The following is a 15,140-nucleotide window of genomic DNA, read 5'->3' on the forward strand; positions in this document are numbered from 1 at the left end:
AAGTTCAATATGACTTCCTATAATTTTTTGTTGGGGGTTATAAGATTGATTTCAAATATTTCTATTTAAAATATTGCAAATTGCTAGTAGATTTTTTTTGCTATATTTTTATCAACTTTCTACCATATCCCTCAACAAATATAAGCTTTTCATATGAGAGAGAGAATAAATAATATAAGAGATAGTATCTTAAGGAAAAAAATATGAAGTCATTTGAAACTATTTAGCATTTAACTACTAAGTAGAATATAATTGACAAATTTTAATTTTGATAATTTTTCCTTTGCATTATTAAATTAGTCTCGATAACATTTTTTTAGTGTTGATTATTTTGTAAAAGTTTATCATCTAGAGAAAGTGTCTTTTTATAATTTCTTGCAAACGAACCTTAGAATACAGATTACAATATTTTAAAAAATTGATTGACAAACATTAAACTCAAGATTACATTGTTTAAAAAAAACATCTATTTCATATTTTGACATGTGAAACCAGACAAACGGACACGTCAATAACATCGTCGCATATCAATATGAGATGCAAAATCAATCTCTTGTAATGCATGTCACAAAAATAACCTACACAATATAACACAAATTAAATTCAAAATTTTGAAACAAGACAATAAGTTCTCATTTTTTTGTTGTTGTGCACATAAAAAAAAAACGTTATATATATAACGTTATATATACACCCTTATGCTAACTTTGTAAAAGAAATACTAAAACCATTTTCCACTACTTTAATAGTATAGCAACAGCATAGAGATAAAAGTTGACGGAAAATAAATGTATAAAGACAAAACACCAAACCACATAGACATAGTTGAGTTCTGAATTGACCAACTCACCCCTACTGTCTCAACCTACTCTTTCCCCACTTGCATCGTGGAAAAGTGAATTACATTTTGATGACAACAATTTACACACAAACTTGTACTTTTATGTATCCATCATTGTGTTCCGTGGAGATTCATTTTTCATTCTCAACAGTAACATTCTTAGATGACCGTTAACTACAGCGACTCCAGTTCGACTTGGTACCCTGTCCTACTAAAAAAGGAAATATTATAATTGTTTATTTTTAATAAAAACAACATTAAGTAATTAAGTAATAAAATTTAGTTGAAATTCATTGAAACCATAAAGAAATTCAGTTAATCAACGTGGTTAAATTTTTATAGATATTTGATTTTTCTTTTAATCATATAAAAATATTTTATATTGGTGTATAATAATTATTCTCAACTAAATATATTTAGGAGAGTTATTTATCAAAAATGTTAAATCACAAAAATAAAAAAAAATTACAAAAGAAAATTAGAACCAGCTCAAATAATCAAAGACCAAAAAACTTTTTATCTTATATTTTGAAAATAGTTTTTATTAAAGTCAAACTATATTATAATACTATAAAAGATTCAAGTTGCATATGCTGACTAGCTTTTTACACATTTCTATTTAATCCTCTATTTTAATTGATTTAAGAAATTGATTCTCTTATTTTAAATTTAAACAATTTCAATATTTCTCATAATATATATTTAAAATTAACATTGTTTTCATTTTTTAAATGACAAATTTATTATGAAACATAATAAACTATTATATTTAAATCTATTGTAAAATTTTATAGATAAAAATATAAGTTAAAAAATAAACTTTCATCAATTTTTTATGATTTTTTTTTACAAAAAGACCAAAACTATTTGAATTAAAATAGAAAGATTAATCTTATAAATTAAATAAAATTTAGAGGCCAAAACACTAATTTAGTTCAATTTTAAAGAGAATCATAATTTAATGAATACAATATTATTGCATTTATAACCCAAAAAAAACTAAAAAATATTCACATCTACAAATTTTTTCTTCATTTTTGTTCAAATAAGAAATAGTTCATTTTTAATGATGCACTACTAATATTCTTTTGGAGAAAGTATTAATAAAACTCAAATTACATTTTCATATAGTAATAAACAACAAGTCCACAAAGAGCTTCAAGTTGCATGCTGACTGTTAACTTTTTAGTATGAATATTTTATTTTCTAAAATAAGTCAAACAACTTAAAAAATAACAAAAATCCCCATTTATTAGGTTATCTCAATTTAAAAACACATCTAAATTTTCTACAAAATAACAAAAGAGTACTAATAATAATTTTCCCATATTGAGGACAGCTATGCATCCAGCACTGTGTCCAATCCACTTGACAAACAATGGCATAATCGTAAATAACCAGAAATAAATGTCGCGAACATAAGATTTCAATAATTAAAAAAAAAATTCAATTAATAACATTATGCATACAAATTGAAGATCCAAATTTCCCATAATTCAGAGAGAGAAAGAGAGAAAGAGGAGAGAGAAAGTACTCTCTCAATTTTACCATCGACGACTCTCAAAAAACGAAACTGAATCTCAGAAGAGAGAGAAAGAGAGAGAAAATCATTGTTGAGAAGAAACGAAAGGAAGCTTCGTGTAACTACATTAATGGCGGAAACGAAGGAAGAGAGTAAATCTAGCGAAGAGAGTGTGAAGCTTTTCGTAGGTCAAGTACCGAAGCACATGACGGAAGATGAGTTACTTACAATGTTCAAAGAGTTTGCGTTGGTTGAAGAAGTCAACATCATCAAAGACAAAGCCACTCGCGCTTCTCGAGGTTTTCAAATCTCGCATTCTCCGCTCTCGAATCGCGTTTTCTCGAATTTTCTAGAATTTTTGAATTTTTTTTTCATCTCGACTCATTCCCTTTTTTGAACCCTAATTTATTTTTGTAGGTTGTTGCTTTGTGATTTGTCCTTCTAGAGATGAGGCTGATAAGGCAGTTAATGCGTGTCACAATAAGAAGACGTTGCCTGGGGTTAGTATAGTAATTTTTTATAGTGTTGAATAACTTGAATGTGATCTGTTATGATTCTGTTGAATGATGTGGTGATTCTGTTATAAATGGGTTGTTTGTGAATTGTGACGAGTACTAGTAACTTTTGCTTTTACTAGTAACGAGTTTCTTAATTGGTGGATATACTTTTTGTCTAAATTTAGCAATTTATGATTTGGTGCTTAGTGCTATATTTGGGTAACCCACTTAACTCAATGTTATAGCTTTCATCAATGCTTTTAATGTGTTTCCACATTCATTTACTAGTGTTTGTGTCCTTATTTTTGTAACTTTCTTTATTGGTCTGGAAGCTATTGAAGCACTTCCAAGGTTACTAACATAGTATAATTTAAACAAGTCACTACTGTTCCGCTTCCAGGTTATGTAGCGAAGTTCGAACAAACTACTATTTTCTGAAGTGATTGATAATACTGGTTATAATTTATAAAAAAAAAAAACTAGTTTAGGCGATTGAATGTAATTTGTCCGTCTCTCACACCAAACACATCTTCAATCCGAACTGTTGGTGATGATGGAAGCCATTGGCCAAGTTTGTTGTTTTAGTTTGTCTGAATCTAACCTGCATAAGCAGATATTTGCATGATTTTAAAAGATATCATGGCAATCAATCTGATCACACTTTTACTGTGCCCTGAATCCCTCTAAGAAGGAATTTTGTTTAGGGGGGTGTGTGGGTAGTTGAGTTTAACTTATAATGTGTAGCATCCTTGAATGCTTGGTAAATAGAGGTTATATTATGATTGTCATTATTATGATTCAATTTGAGCCCTGCTTCTCATCATAGACATATAATTTTTTTATTGTTTTTATCATATACTATTTATTATATTTGGAAAAAAAATTGTCCCCAAAAAATGTCATTTTCAATGTAACATTAATTATTTTTACCAATTATACCATCTAACTAATTACTATGTGCATCACTCTGAAGTTATTAAATTATTTTCAACTTTTCATTTATGATAATGAGAATTTGCCACTCTATATGTCCTAAATTGAGTGATATACTCCCTCCCGTCCTTATTTTAAGAAAATAATTGCTTTTTAAATTCATTGAATAATTATTGTATATAGTCTATTACATAGACCAAATACAATAGTTATTCAATGAATTTAAATTTTTTTTTTCTTATATTAAGGACTAGAGGAGAGTTTTGCAAAAAAACAAAATCACAAGTTGACTTGCCTTTTTAGTTTTTAATATAATATTATTTATTTTTAATTGGACTCTCTAATTAATACTAATAGTATCTTCTAATTAATATTGTACTTCTTTATCACTTTGAAGAGTATTAAGCAGATCACTTTGCATTTATGATAAAAGTGAAACTACTTAGGATAATTTAGTAATACTAACATACTCTCTCGCACTCTCATTTATAATTTTTAAATCTGTCTGATATAGTCAACTAGGTGATACTAGTAGTAGTTAATAACTTAATAGGGTTAATTTGGCAGAATTTTTATTCTATTTCCTTGATTTATAATTTCTCCTTAAGTTGTGTGAAATGACCAATTATGATAATTTTTATGGTATGGAGTAGTTGATTTTCCATTTTGTTATTTAAGTTCTTTTGATATTAATACAATGATATTGTTGAGGTCATCGTCCTATTTCTTTGTTAATAAATGCAAGTTAGAGATTGATTTATAATGTATTACATAATAATTATATATTACATACAATTAATGACATTTTTTTGTGTGTTAATTGATAGAACCCAAAAAATTATTATGAACACTATATTATTTACTGTAATTGGTTGAGTTTAAAACTCTTACAATGGCTGATGAAACATAAAAGTTAAACCAGAGTTCCAAGAACTCCTAAACCAAAACATAATTACTCATAAACCAGAGTATCTCTCCTAACATACTTTTTAATACTCATTTTCCTCCTCTTCTTTTTAAAACAGAATATTCCCTTAAATTCAGGGATTATCTTAACTAGTTATTATTCCCTTAGCTCCCACAACCTTCTAGAAGCTTGTAAATGTTTGAGGTGTCTGACTTGGACCCAATGGTTAAGTCATTAAATCCATTGGGCCATGGTGTCCTATCATCGAGAAATAAATATATTTCTGGTAAAGTAACAAATGCATTTGCTTAACACTCGGAGTATTTTGGCCGTGATTTATTGGTATCGCCAATCTCACCTAGTGAACAATGCTTGATTTATATTGTTGTTTCGTTTTAAGAGAAAGGGGTTATTGCAATTTTTGGTTCTTTAAGGTTGAGAATCTTTAAGAAGGGGTTATCGTGTTTGCTGATTCTTCTGTATTTTTCATTCGAATATGAATAGAAAGCCCAATACTACTATAATTTTAATTTCTTTCTATAGAACCGTGTAATCTTGATGTTATGAATTTTATCAAAACCATGGTGTATGATATGATGTGATTTTTCTTGTTCTAATCCAGGCATCTAGTCCTTTGCAAGTGAAGTATGCGGATGGCGAGTTGGAAAGATTAGGTGTGGTTTATATTTATTGTTTAATTTAATATTTTAATCAGCAAACAATTTCTGTGATTCATTCATGCACTGAAATTCTTTTGTTACATCGAAGGCACGTCTTGATAAATAATTACTTGTTTTCCTTGAATCCAGAACACAAACTTTTCATTGGCATGCTTCCAAAGAATGTTTCTGAAGTTGAAGTATCTGAACTTTTTTCCAAGTACGGAACTATAAAGGATTTACAGCTTTTAAGAGGTTCTCAACAGACAAGTAAAGGTGCTGATTCTACATCTTAGTTCATTATTTATTCTTTTAAGGTTTTTTCTTAATCAAAATTCACAAAGGTTTATTCGTGTTTCTTCTACCATGTTGTAGTAGGTTGTGCATTTTTGAAATATGAAACTAAAGAGCAAGCTCTTGCTGCTTTGGAGGCAATCAATGGAAAGCACAAAATGGAGGTTGATGTTTAATCCTATTTTTTTTCTTTTGGTAGTAACAAATTTGGTTCTCGCTGTTTAAAAAGTTAAACATTAGTACTTTTTATAAAGGGAATAAAAATGAAAGATGATATTTTATAGAAGGCCAAAAAGTTATTAAAGAGGTATTTGTTCCCTAAAAATATTTTGTTTTTAGTCCATCTATAAAGGCCACATGTGGAACCTTTAATAGTGAGGACCAAATTTGATGATAGAAAACATTTGGGAGATCATTGTTTGAAGTAATTTTTGAAAGGACTAAAAACAAAAATTAATATATTTTTAGGTACCAAAAACATATTTAAACCTATAAGAAATATATTTACTAATGGAGGGGTGGAGTAAGTTTGATTTACTGTGCAGTATGGAATTATATTGTTATCGTAATGATACTATTTAGCAGTTTAGTTGTACTATATTTAGTTCTATTGATAAAATGAGTGCAAGTTATTGCTGAAACCGTGACTAAGATGGCACAAGGGAGCTATTTTAGATTGATAATATGCTTTTGGTTCCTTGCATGTGGTAGAATGGAAAAGTACATGCCTTCAAACTCAATTACAACTTTAGTTGTAAATGGTCTTTGCAGTATTTTGGACCTTCAAGCGGCATCCAGCCACAAAATCCTGTTGGTGAGCGACGTGAACATTTAATCATGTTCAGATTTCATTATAGACCTGCAATTGTTATTTCAGTTTTGTATCCTTGTCTTAGAATGGAAACCTAATGGTGGGGTTGTTTTCTACAATGGCTTGTATAAGATAATGTTCCACGCCTAGGCTTGACCCGTTAATCATTATTTATATGACAGGCTTGAACTGGATCCAAGCTTGGAAAGGGAAAATCAAGCTTTGGCTTGTTAAGCTTGTTACATGTTTGCCATAAATCAGCTTCAGCTGAATAACTCCCAAGATTGGGATTGTTGCCCATGCACAGATCTTTGTGCACTGTTTCGATCAACACAATTATAATATATGAATTATAAGATATATGAATTAAAACTCATGAACTTGCATAAATGGGCTGTAGCTTAGTTGCCCCCTATCTTATTTTTTCAAAACCACAAATTACTTCCCTCTGGACAAACTAGTCTTCCAACCAAATTACTGATCAAAACTAAATTCCCTCTGGACAAGAAAGTTATTTATTGTCACTTGGTTTTATATGTTATCTACACAGACATGACAAAAGTTGACTGTGATACCACTAACATGACAAGTATAAATACAATTTGATATTATTTTGTCATGAACAGGGTTCAAGTGTTCCTTTAGTTGTCAAATGGGCTGATACTGAAAAGGAAAGACAAGCCCGAAGAGCTCAGAAAGCACAATCTCAAGCTTCTAATGTGGCACATGCTGACTCTCAGCATCCTTCGTTGTTTGGAGCGATGCCTATGGGCTATGTTCCCCCATATAACGGTTATGGTTATCAGGTTAGTTATGTTAGTAATAACAATAAATAAAAGACTACTATAGTTTTTTAAATAAATAATTCATGTGGTGCTTCACCATATTACTGTCATCCATTCAAAAACTATTAAATTTTTTGTTTGTTTTTGTTATTTTCCATTCTAACTTGACGAAATATGCATTGACAATAATTTTCTCTTGATAGGCTCCAGCAAATTATGGGCTCATGCCGTACCGCATGCCACCAATGCAGAATCAAGCTGGTTACCCCAATATGATGCCTCACATGAATCAAGGAAACGCTCTGCGGCCCGATCTTGGCCCCAATATGAATCCTAGAAACTATCATGTGCCTCCTGCAAGTTATGTTGGTTCTTATCCTGCTGTGCCAGGTATACAACATCCAATGCCCTATCCAGCAGGAATGATTAGTCCAAGGCCTATGAATAGTCCTCCCGGTTCTGTTTCTCCTTCCGGTGGAAACGGTAACTCCGCTACATCTTCAGGATCCAGCAAAAATTCAGGTGGTGGTCAGATTGAAGGTTAGTTATACTCCCTCCATTCTTTTTTAAGTTGTTGTTCAAGAGTATTGTTGACAAAAAAATTACTAATATCTTTGCATACAACTATTTGCTTACAACGATAAATGTTACCTGATGCTAAATGAAGCATGCATAGTATGTATGCTGATATATTTTTATTTTTGCCATAACTATTCCCTTACAATGATAAATGTTACCTGGTACTAATTCTGCATATTGTTATACTTTCATGTAGGACCACCTGGCGCAAATCTATTTATCTACCACATACCTCAAGAATTTGGAGATCAAGAGCTTGCTAATGCGTTTCAACCTTTTGGTAGAGTTTTAAGTGCTAAAGTTTTTGTTGACAAAGCAACCGGTGTCAGCAAATGTTTTGGTAAACCTCTGCTCTTATTTGTAATCAATTTAACGGATTTTGTTTGGAGCTTGTGTTTGATGAAGGCTCTCATTTGCAGGGTTTGTAAGTTATGATTCCCCAGATCATGCTCAATCTGCAATTAGTATGATGAATGGATGCCAATTAGGAGGTAAGAAATTAAAGGTTCAGCATAAGAGGGACAACAAACCCGGTAAACCTTATTGATGAAGATGAACAATGGAGTTTTGTAAAATTTACATTGTAATTCATGACCAGTCTAATGTTAATACAATTTGTAATTTCTGTAACATGAAAGTTTATTTAGACATTGATTAATTTATTGATTTTTCTCTCTGAATATCTTTTGATTCTATTATTCTCCTCTTTAGATTTATTTCTAAATCCAACCTGACCACTCTTGATGCGAAGTCAATCCGTAGTACAATTTCACATAAAAGTGTGCAAGAATATACTAGTAAAAGTTATGACTAGTAAAAGTCCATTTAAATTGTTATGAAATATTTGAATTAATTTTAAGTAAATGCGTGATTAATTCAATTTCATACTCTGTAGACATGAATCATAAAAGTCATTGTTGAAAAAAATAAAATCAAACGTGAACATCATCAACTACTTGTTTAAGAAAAACATCATAGGATTAGCTGTTGGCAATGATAATAGCCCACATACTTAATAGATGTAAGTATCCTGTCTGCCACAAAAGTCAAGCATGTTGATTATTACAACTTCCATTTTTTTGTGATAAACGAGTGGCTTCCCACCAACTGTGGTCCCATTTTGATTCAATTTTCTTTCGACTCAATTCAATGAGAACCTCCATGTTTCACATTCAATGCTTAGTGTCGTTTTTATGTTCCTTTGTTTTCTAAATGGAAAATGCTGCGGTATCTACATATATTTTGGAAGGCCGGAAGGAAAAAAACTCTGACATGACATGATGTTGTTGAATAAGAAGTTTTGATAACATATATACGTTGCTCCGGCCTGGTCAACCTTTATAAGACCGACTAAATTCATAGGACAAATCTAGTAAAAGACGCTCTATTCACTAACACATCCGTTGACCTTTGTTGACCTTCATTTCTAGATATCATATAGGAGCATTGCCTCTTTCCTTATCTTAATTGTTGATCACATTCAAAGTTTATCCGCCCTCTAATAAGGATCAATTAGGAATGGTTCAATTGTCTCTTCTATATAAGTGTGATTCTGAGTCACACATTATTCTTTTCACACACACGCAATAATTTCACCTCACTTAAATGTTGAAGTGTTAACTTTACAAGTAATTCTTTTGGATCACGTGAGATCATAACCACTGTCGCGGAAGCTTCGCTAAAATGGTCATCTTAAGCCTCTCATCTACTTCTTTCTCCAACCTCGAAGACCCATGCTAGAATCTCACGAGGACTTTCTAGGCAGCACAATTCTTGAGAGAAACAATTAATATTTATTCGTCAATCCTTTGGAGCTATCCATATACACTTCAAATATTTACGACCTTGTTTCAAAGAGATTTGCCCATAAAATTGGTTAGACTCGACAAATTTTCTTCAAACATGAAATAAATGGAAGAATAAAACTAACATAAAAACACTATTCTCAAAACATGAAACAATTGTAAGTATTACGTCTTGATCGTTCTTCCAACCATCACCATACGCTTAAACATACGTGATAAATTCATAGTGACACTACGTGTCATACGATCCTCCATGAGATTCGTCACGAGTATAGGGTTAGGCATCAGAATTTCATCAAAGGCAGACCCAAAGTCACCTACCTCATTTTTATCTTAGTAGGAGAAGGTCCATATCTCTTGAATTAATCACTCCCACATTAGTTTTAGAATCAACTTCACTAACCTTTATATCACCGCTAAGGTCGACAATGAGAGTATCTAGATTTGGTTCTCTAATTCTCTCAACTTCAACATCCTTACCTATGCGGGTTTTTGAAAAAGAATTACAAGTGTGAGTAGTGTGGAGGAATTTCCACATTTGTTAGGAATGTGGAGACTTAAACAATTATAAGTGAGAAAACTCACACACCTATCACCTTAAAGTTTTGGATGAGTATGTGGCGTGTCTCACAAAGATTTGTTGTTCAAAAGGAAAGACCCCATCGTGTTGACTCCTCCGACTTGTCCCAACAATAAAAATATTTCATAAAATAACAATATTATATTCATTTTATCCTTAAAATTAATCAAGCTAATCATTTTATTAAAAATCAAATTATATCAATTTTATTTTTTAATAAATTTTTTGGTTAATCAAATTATATATCGTGTGCATCCGCCAAGACTAATTACTCAAAATAATTGAGATCTATTTTATTCTTTAGTAAGATCAAGATAAATAATTACACCTAATTGAGTTTCTCTAATTAGTTTGAAATTAATTGGTTTTGCTTATAATCTATACCATACCTATTACCATCTCTATCAAGGAGGTTGGTTTAGTTCCTTATGTAGAACTTTGTTCCCTTCTCAAAACTGTCAGAACACTGAAAATAAAGGTCAAAAGTGACTAAATTTTTTTCTAACTTGACTGCCTTAATTAGTTTCATGTAGCTATGCACCCCATAACGTGTGATAGCATCCCCATTATCAAACATGGAACTAACGTGAATATAAGCCAACATTTATTCAAACCTACCTAAGGTTGGAAAGTGTCAAAAACAACTTACCATTTGGGGGTTTGCCTTAATTGTAACTTAATTTTTAAGCTCCTTCTAAAACTAATTAATTCTTTAATGGTTTAATAAGATGCAAAACGAATATAAAAATTAGAGGCAATTGATAGTGGCCAAGAATTTGATATGGGACCAAAATCAAAAAAATAAAATAATAAGGGAACCAAAGTTTCAATTAAGTCAATAAATTATGTTAGATTTAATTTTGTTAAAATCAATTCTATTAAAATCAATTTTATTAGAATCATTTATGTCCACGCCAATTCAAACATCTCCTTAAATTGTTTAACATATTCTAAGTTGTACACAATTTGATTACATGTTAAACAAATTGTGTACAACTTACATACAACATGTTAAACAATAATAATTAACAAAAAATAATTTAATATATTTTTATGTTATAATAACTAAATTACAATTTTAGATTATTCATACGCATAGTATCATAATATTGTATAACTATATATTTATGTTTTTAATAATTTTAATATTATATTAATATGATGTAAACTCATACGTGCCGGTTTCATCTTAAATAAAATAAATTGATGTAAAAAATTGAATTTAATAACTTTAAATAAAATGAGTTCATTGTAATTACCCTCAAATTATAACATTTGAAACTCATGTAAAGCTAAAATTCATCTAAATGAGAAGAAAATATCTAATCCCCAAGTTTGAATCAAATGAAAAAGCTAAAATGTACAAAACAAAGTTAAAAGCTAGTACTCAGAAAAAAGGGTATGACATTTACTAAGCACCAACAAGGAGTAATGAATCCTAACTCCTTGGTTTCCAGAGTCTTCAAAGTAAGGTATTTCTCCCATTCGTCTTTCTTTGAGGCTAACCTGAGATATAATCCTAGTTTTATTTGGAGGAGTATTTGGCAGGCTAGGAAACTTTTATCTCTTGGGTGCAGGTGGAGTATTGGTGATGGGAGGAATATTTCAGTGATGGGTGACCCTTGGCTTCGGGGCTGTAGGAGTGACTGGGTGAAAGGTCCTCAAAACTATGGGGTGTATGATCTTAGTGTTAATGCGCTTTTGTCAAATGATGGGAAACAATGGAACGACCAACTTATTCGAGAGTTGTTTGATAGTGAAGTTGTTCATGATATCCTTCAGACACCTTTGTTTGAGGATGTGGAGGTGGACAAGTGGGTGTGGAAAAATGAGCGGAGTGGTTGCTATAGTGTCCGGTCGGGTTACAAAATAAAAATAAAAAAGAAAAAACGCTGAATAGTTATAGATGTAAAATGACATTCAAGAATAAAAATAAAAAAGAAAAAAAAGATGATAAGTTATAAACTATTGGCTAAAACGCTGTTTGAAGTAGCGTCTGAAAAATGAGCTATAAATTAACAAAATAAATTATCAACTCGTGATAAAAAAATCCTTATTTGAACTTATAAACTATAAATTTTAAAATAAAAAAATATGTCTTTCCAAACTCACCCAATGTCTTTTAGTAGTTCCTATAATTAAAACACACATTATTTTTTAAATATTAAAATTATAAAATTCAACAATGACTAAGTTAAATAATTCGCTTACATTTAGGACCGAATGTAATAATAAATAAAATATATTAAGAATTTTTTTATTTCTTTAATATTATAAACCAATAATTATCTTAAAACCAGAAAATATTACAAAGGAGATATCTTTTATGAGATTGAAAGAATAATAGTGAGAATATTTTTTAAGACTCATTTTCTTTCTTAGATTTTTAACTTTGTTTTGAAATTCATCTTATTTGACCACAAAACAGAACCATGAACTTAGCACCATGAAAAAACAATTAGAGTCAAAATCTACCATAAAAAGGTTGAAATATTTGAAGTACCAAGATAGAAAATGTACATCCATTTAGTCAAAATTAATAAATACTAATGTACATTCATGTAGTCAAAATTAATACATTATGTACATTCTTGAAATTAACTTTAGTTTAGTATTCTAGAACCATATTTATTAAAGAATAAAAAAAATGATTTTTTTTAAAAGTAAATATTTTCAAAATCATCAAATTGTTAAATGCTAGTGCTTTTTGGATTAAAAAAAACACCAATACTTTCAAAAACACTCACAAAACATGTTAAAACTAGTTTAACTTTGACCAAAAACTAAATAGATTAACTTTAGTATTCTAGAAACCAATTTATTAAATAATAAAAAATGTTTTTTAAAAAAGTAAATATTTTAAAATATGTTAAATATATTAGTTTAACTTTGACCAAAAAATAAATAAATAAACTTTAATATTCTAGAAACCAATTTATTAAAAAAAATATATATTTTTAATAAATTTAAGTATTTTGAAAATCATAAAATTACTAAATGCTACAACTTTTAATTAAAAAAATATTTAACCAATATTTATACAGCACTCATAAGACATATGTTAAATATGATAACTTAACTTTAGTATTCTAGAAACTGATTAATTAAGGAATAAAAAAAGATTTGTTGAGTAAATATTTTCCAAATTATCAACTTATTAAATGATACAATTTTTTTTCTAGAAGCTGATTATTAAAGAATATATAAATATTTTTTTAAAAGTAAATATTTCAAAATTATCAAATTATTCAATGCTAATGTTTTTTTAATTAAAAAAAATCTTTAACCAATATTTTTAAAACATTCATAATACATATTTTAAATAAATAAATTAACTTTAGTATTCTAAAAACCAATTAATTAAAGAATAAAAAATGTTTCTTTTTCAATAAACATTTTCAAAATCATTAAATGCTAATATTTTTTAATTAAAAATAAAAAATTAATTTTTAACAATATTTTTAAAACACTCACAAGAAACATATGTTAAACATAATAATATAACTTGTATTAAATGTTTAAATTCAAGGTCCTCCATGTCTTCTTCCATAAAGTATTGGAACATGTCCCCATTGTTCTATTGGACAAGCTATATAATCCTCTAGAAGATTTTGACAAAAAAGTGCCAAATCCTTCTCCTTTAATTATAATGACTAATGAAATATACTTGCTATAGTCCCATCTAAGCTTTTGAATCATTTTCTTTGTCACTTTCACAAAAAAGTATCAAACAAGTTAATTAATAATACTAGTACTATTGTTTTTTTTTTAATATTTCAATACTATTTATTGTATTGGTTCTATGCACAGTTTCAGGTTCATTCTAAAATGGACTTGAAAGATTCTCATGAATTTGATAAGGTTCCTTCTCATATGCTTATTGAAGCCACTGGTGATTCTGAAGATGATTCTAATGATTCAACAATAGATGAATTTGGTTATGATGATGATGATGATGATGCTGAATCTTGTTGCCATGATAATGCTGCTGAATTCAAGGTATGTAAGTCTGAAGATGAAGAAGTGAAAAAAAGTGATGTTTATGGTTCTTCATATATTGAAGATGATGATATTCAAGAACAGAAGAATTACAAGTCATATGTTTCTGATGATTCTTCTGATCAAAAGTTCTTAGATGAGATGGAAAAGAACAGGCTTTTCTGGGAAGCTTGTTTGGCATCTTGATTGTATTGTTATTTTATTTTATTTCTTTATGAATCACTTTTATGGACTTCTCATAATCACTTAGAGGCAAAGAATCACTTTTATGGATTTCTCATAATCACTTAGAGGCATAGAATCACTTTTGATGAAAGCTTTCAATAGTGTCTATGCTTATACTGATTTATAAATTTCTTAAATTGTTCAAACCATATTTCATGATTCCTTCAATCCATTTACAGTTTCATATCATGTTTCTGTGTTCTGTTTTGTCTTATAATTGATCCAACCAAAAAATTTCATATATAGAAGACTTGTTTGATGTCCAACACCGTTTTAACCATGATGTTTGTGTCTGTGTCATGATATACATCAAATTATTATCAGTATCGATGTATCATCGTTGTATTTGATGTCCAACACCGCCTTAACCATAATGTTTGTGTCTGTGTCATATACATCAAACTATTATCAATATCGACGTGTCATTGTTGTATCTGATATCTGTAACTGTGTTATCGATGAAAGTGTCATTGTTGTATCTGATATCTGTAACTGTGTTATCGATGAAAGTATCATTTTAGTATAGCTTAATGATGTTATTAGCATATACTTGTAATAGTCATGTTAGATAATTGGTTGCTTTGATTAGATTTTAAGTTCATATGATAATGTGTTTTGTTTAAGGAGATTTATGAAAGTTAGGTGAATTTTAATCTGATAATTTTTGTAACTGTTAGATGGGGAAGACATGTGGGCGGCAAGA

The 15,140-nt window shown here is 29.5% G+C and overlaps 2 protein-coding genes across 3 annotated transcripts; both read left to right on the forward strand.

Moving 5' to 3' along the window:
* Positions 1 to 2,310: 2,310 nt before the first annotated feature.
* LOC131610866 (RNA-binding protein BRN1) lies at positions 2,311 to 8,508 on the forward strand. 2 transcript variants are annotated; one of them, XM_058882922.1, is made up of 9 exons: positions 2,311 to 2,662; positions 2,781 to 2,863; positions 5,323 to 5,374; positions 5,510 to 5,635; positions 5,735 to 5,817; positions 7,091 to 7,270; positions 7,453 to 7,789; positions 8,025 to 8,168; positions 8,248 to 8,508. In XM_058882922.1, the coding sequence occupies exons 1-9, from the start codon at positions 2,494 to 2,496 to the stop codon at positions 8,373 to 8,375; spliced, it is 1,302 nt and encodes a 433-aa protein (XP_058738905.1). In that variant the 5' UTR covers positions 2,311 to 2,493; the 3' UTR covers positions 8,376 to 8,508. The 2 variants fall into 2 exon arrangements, with proteins under 2 accessions (XP_058738905.1, XP_058738906.1); XM_058882923.1 differs by having other exon boundaries at positions 2,312 to 2,662; positions 5,738 to 5,817.
* Positions 8,509 to 13,848: 5,340 nt separating this feature from the next.
* LOC131610868 (nonsense-mediated mRNA decay protein 2) lies at positions 13,849 to 14,528 on the forward strand. The gene has a single exon (XM_058882925.1). It carries the CDS (start codon positions 14,042 to 14,044, stop codon positions 14,396 to 14,398), a length of 357 nt encoding a protein of 118 aa, XP_058738908.1. The 5' UTR covers positions 13,849 to 14,041; the 3' UTR covers positions 14,399 to 14,528.
* Positions 14,529 to 15,140: the final 612 nt, after the last annotated feature.

The sequence above is a fragment of the Vicia villosa genome, linkage group LG6, assembly GCF_029867415.1.
Source record: "Vicia villosa cultivar HV-30 ecotype Madison, WI linkage group LG6, Vvil1.0, whole genome shotgun sequence".
NCBI classification, from domain to species: domain Eukaryota; kingdom Viridiplantae; phylum Streptophyta; class Magnoliopsida; order Fabales; family Fabaceae; genus Vicia; species Vicia villosa.

Coding starts and splice junctions, on each gene's coding strand:
- LOC131610866 (XM_058882922.1), top strand. CDS start 2,494: ATGGCGGAAACGAAGGAAGAGAGTAAATCTAGCGAAGAGAGTGTGAAG. Junction 2,864..5,322: donor ATAAGAAGACGTTGCCTGGG/GTTAGTATAGTA, acceptor GTTCTAATCCAG/GCATCTAGTCCTTTGCAAGT. Junction 7,790..8,024: donor AGGTGGTGGTCAGATTGAAG/GTTAGTTATACT, acceptor ACTTTCATGTAG/GACCACCTGGCGCAAATCTA.
- LOC131610868 (XM_058882925.1), top strand. CDS start 14,042: ATGGACTTGAAAGATTCTCATGAATTTGATAAGGTTCCTTCTCATATG.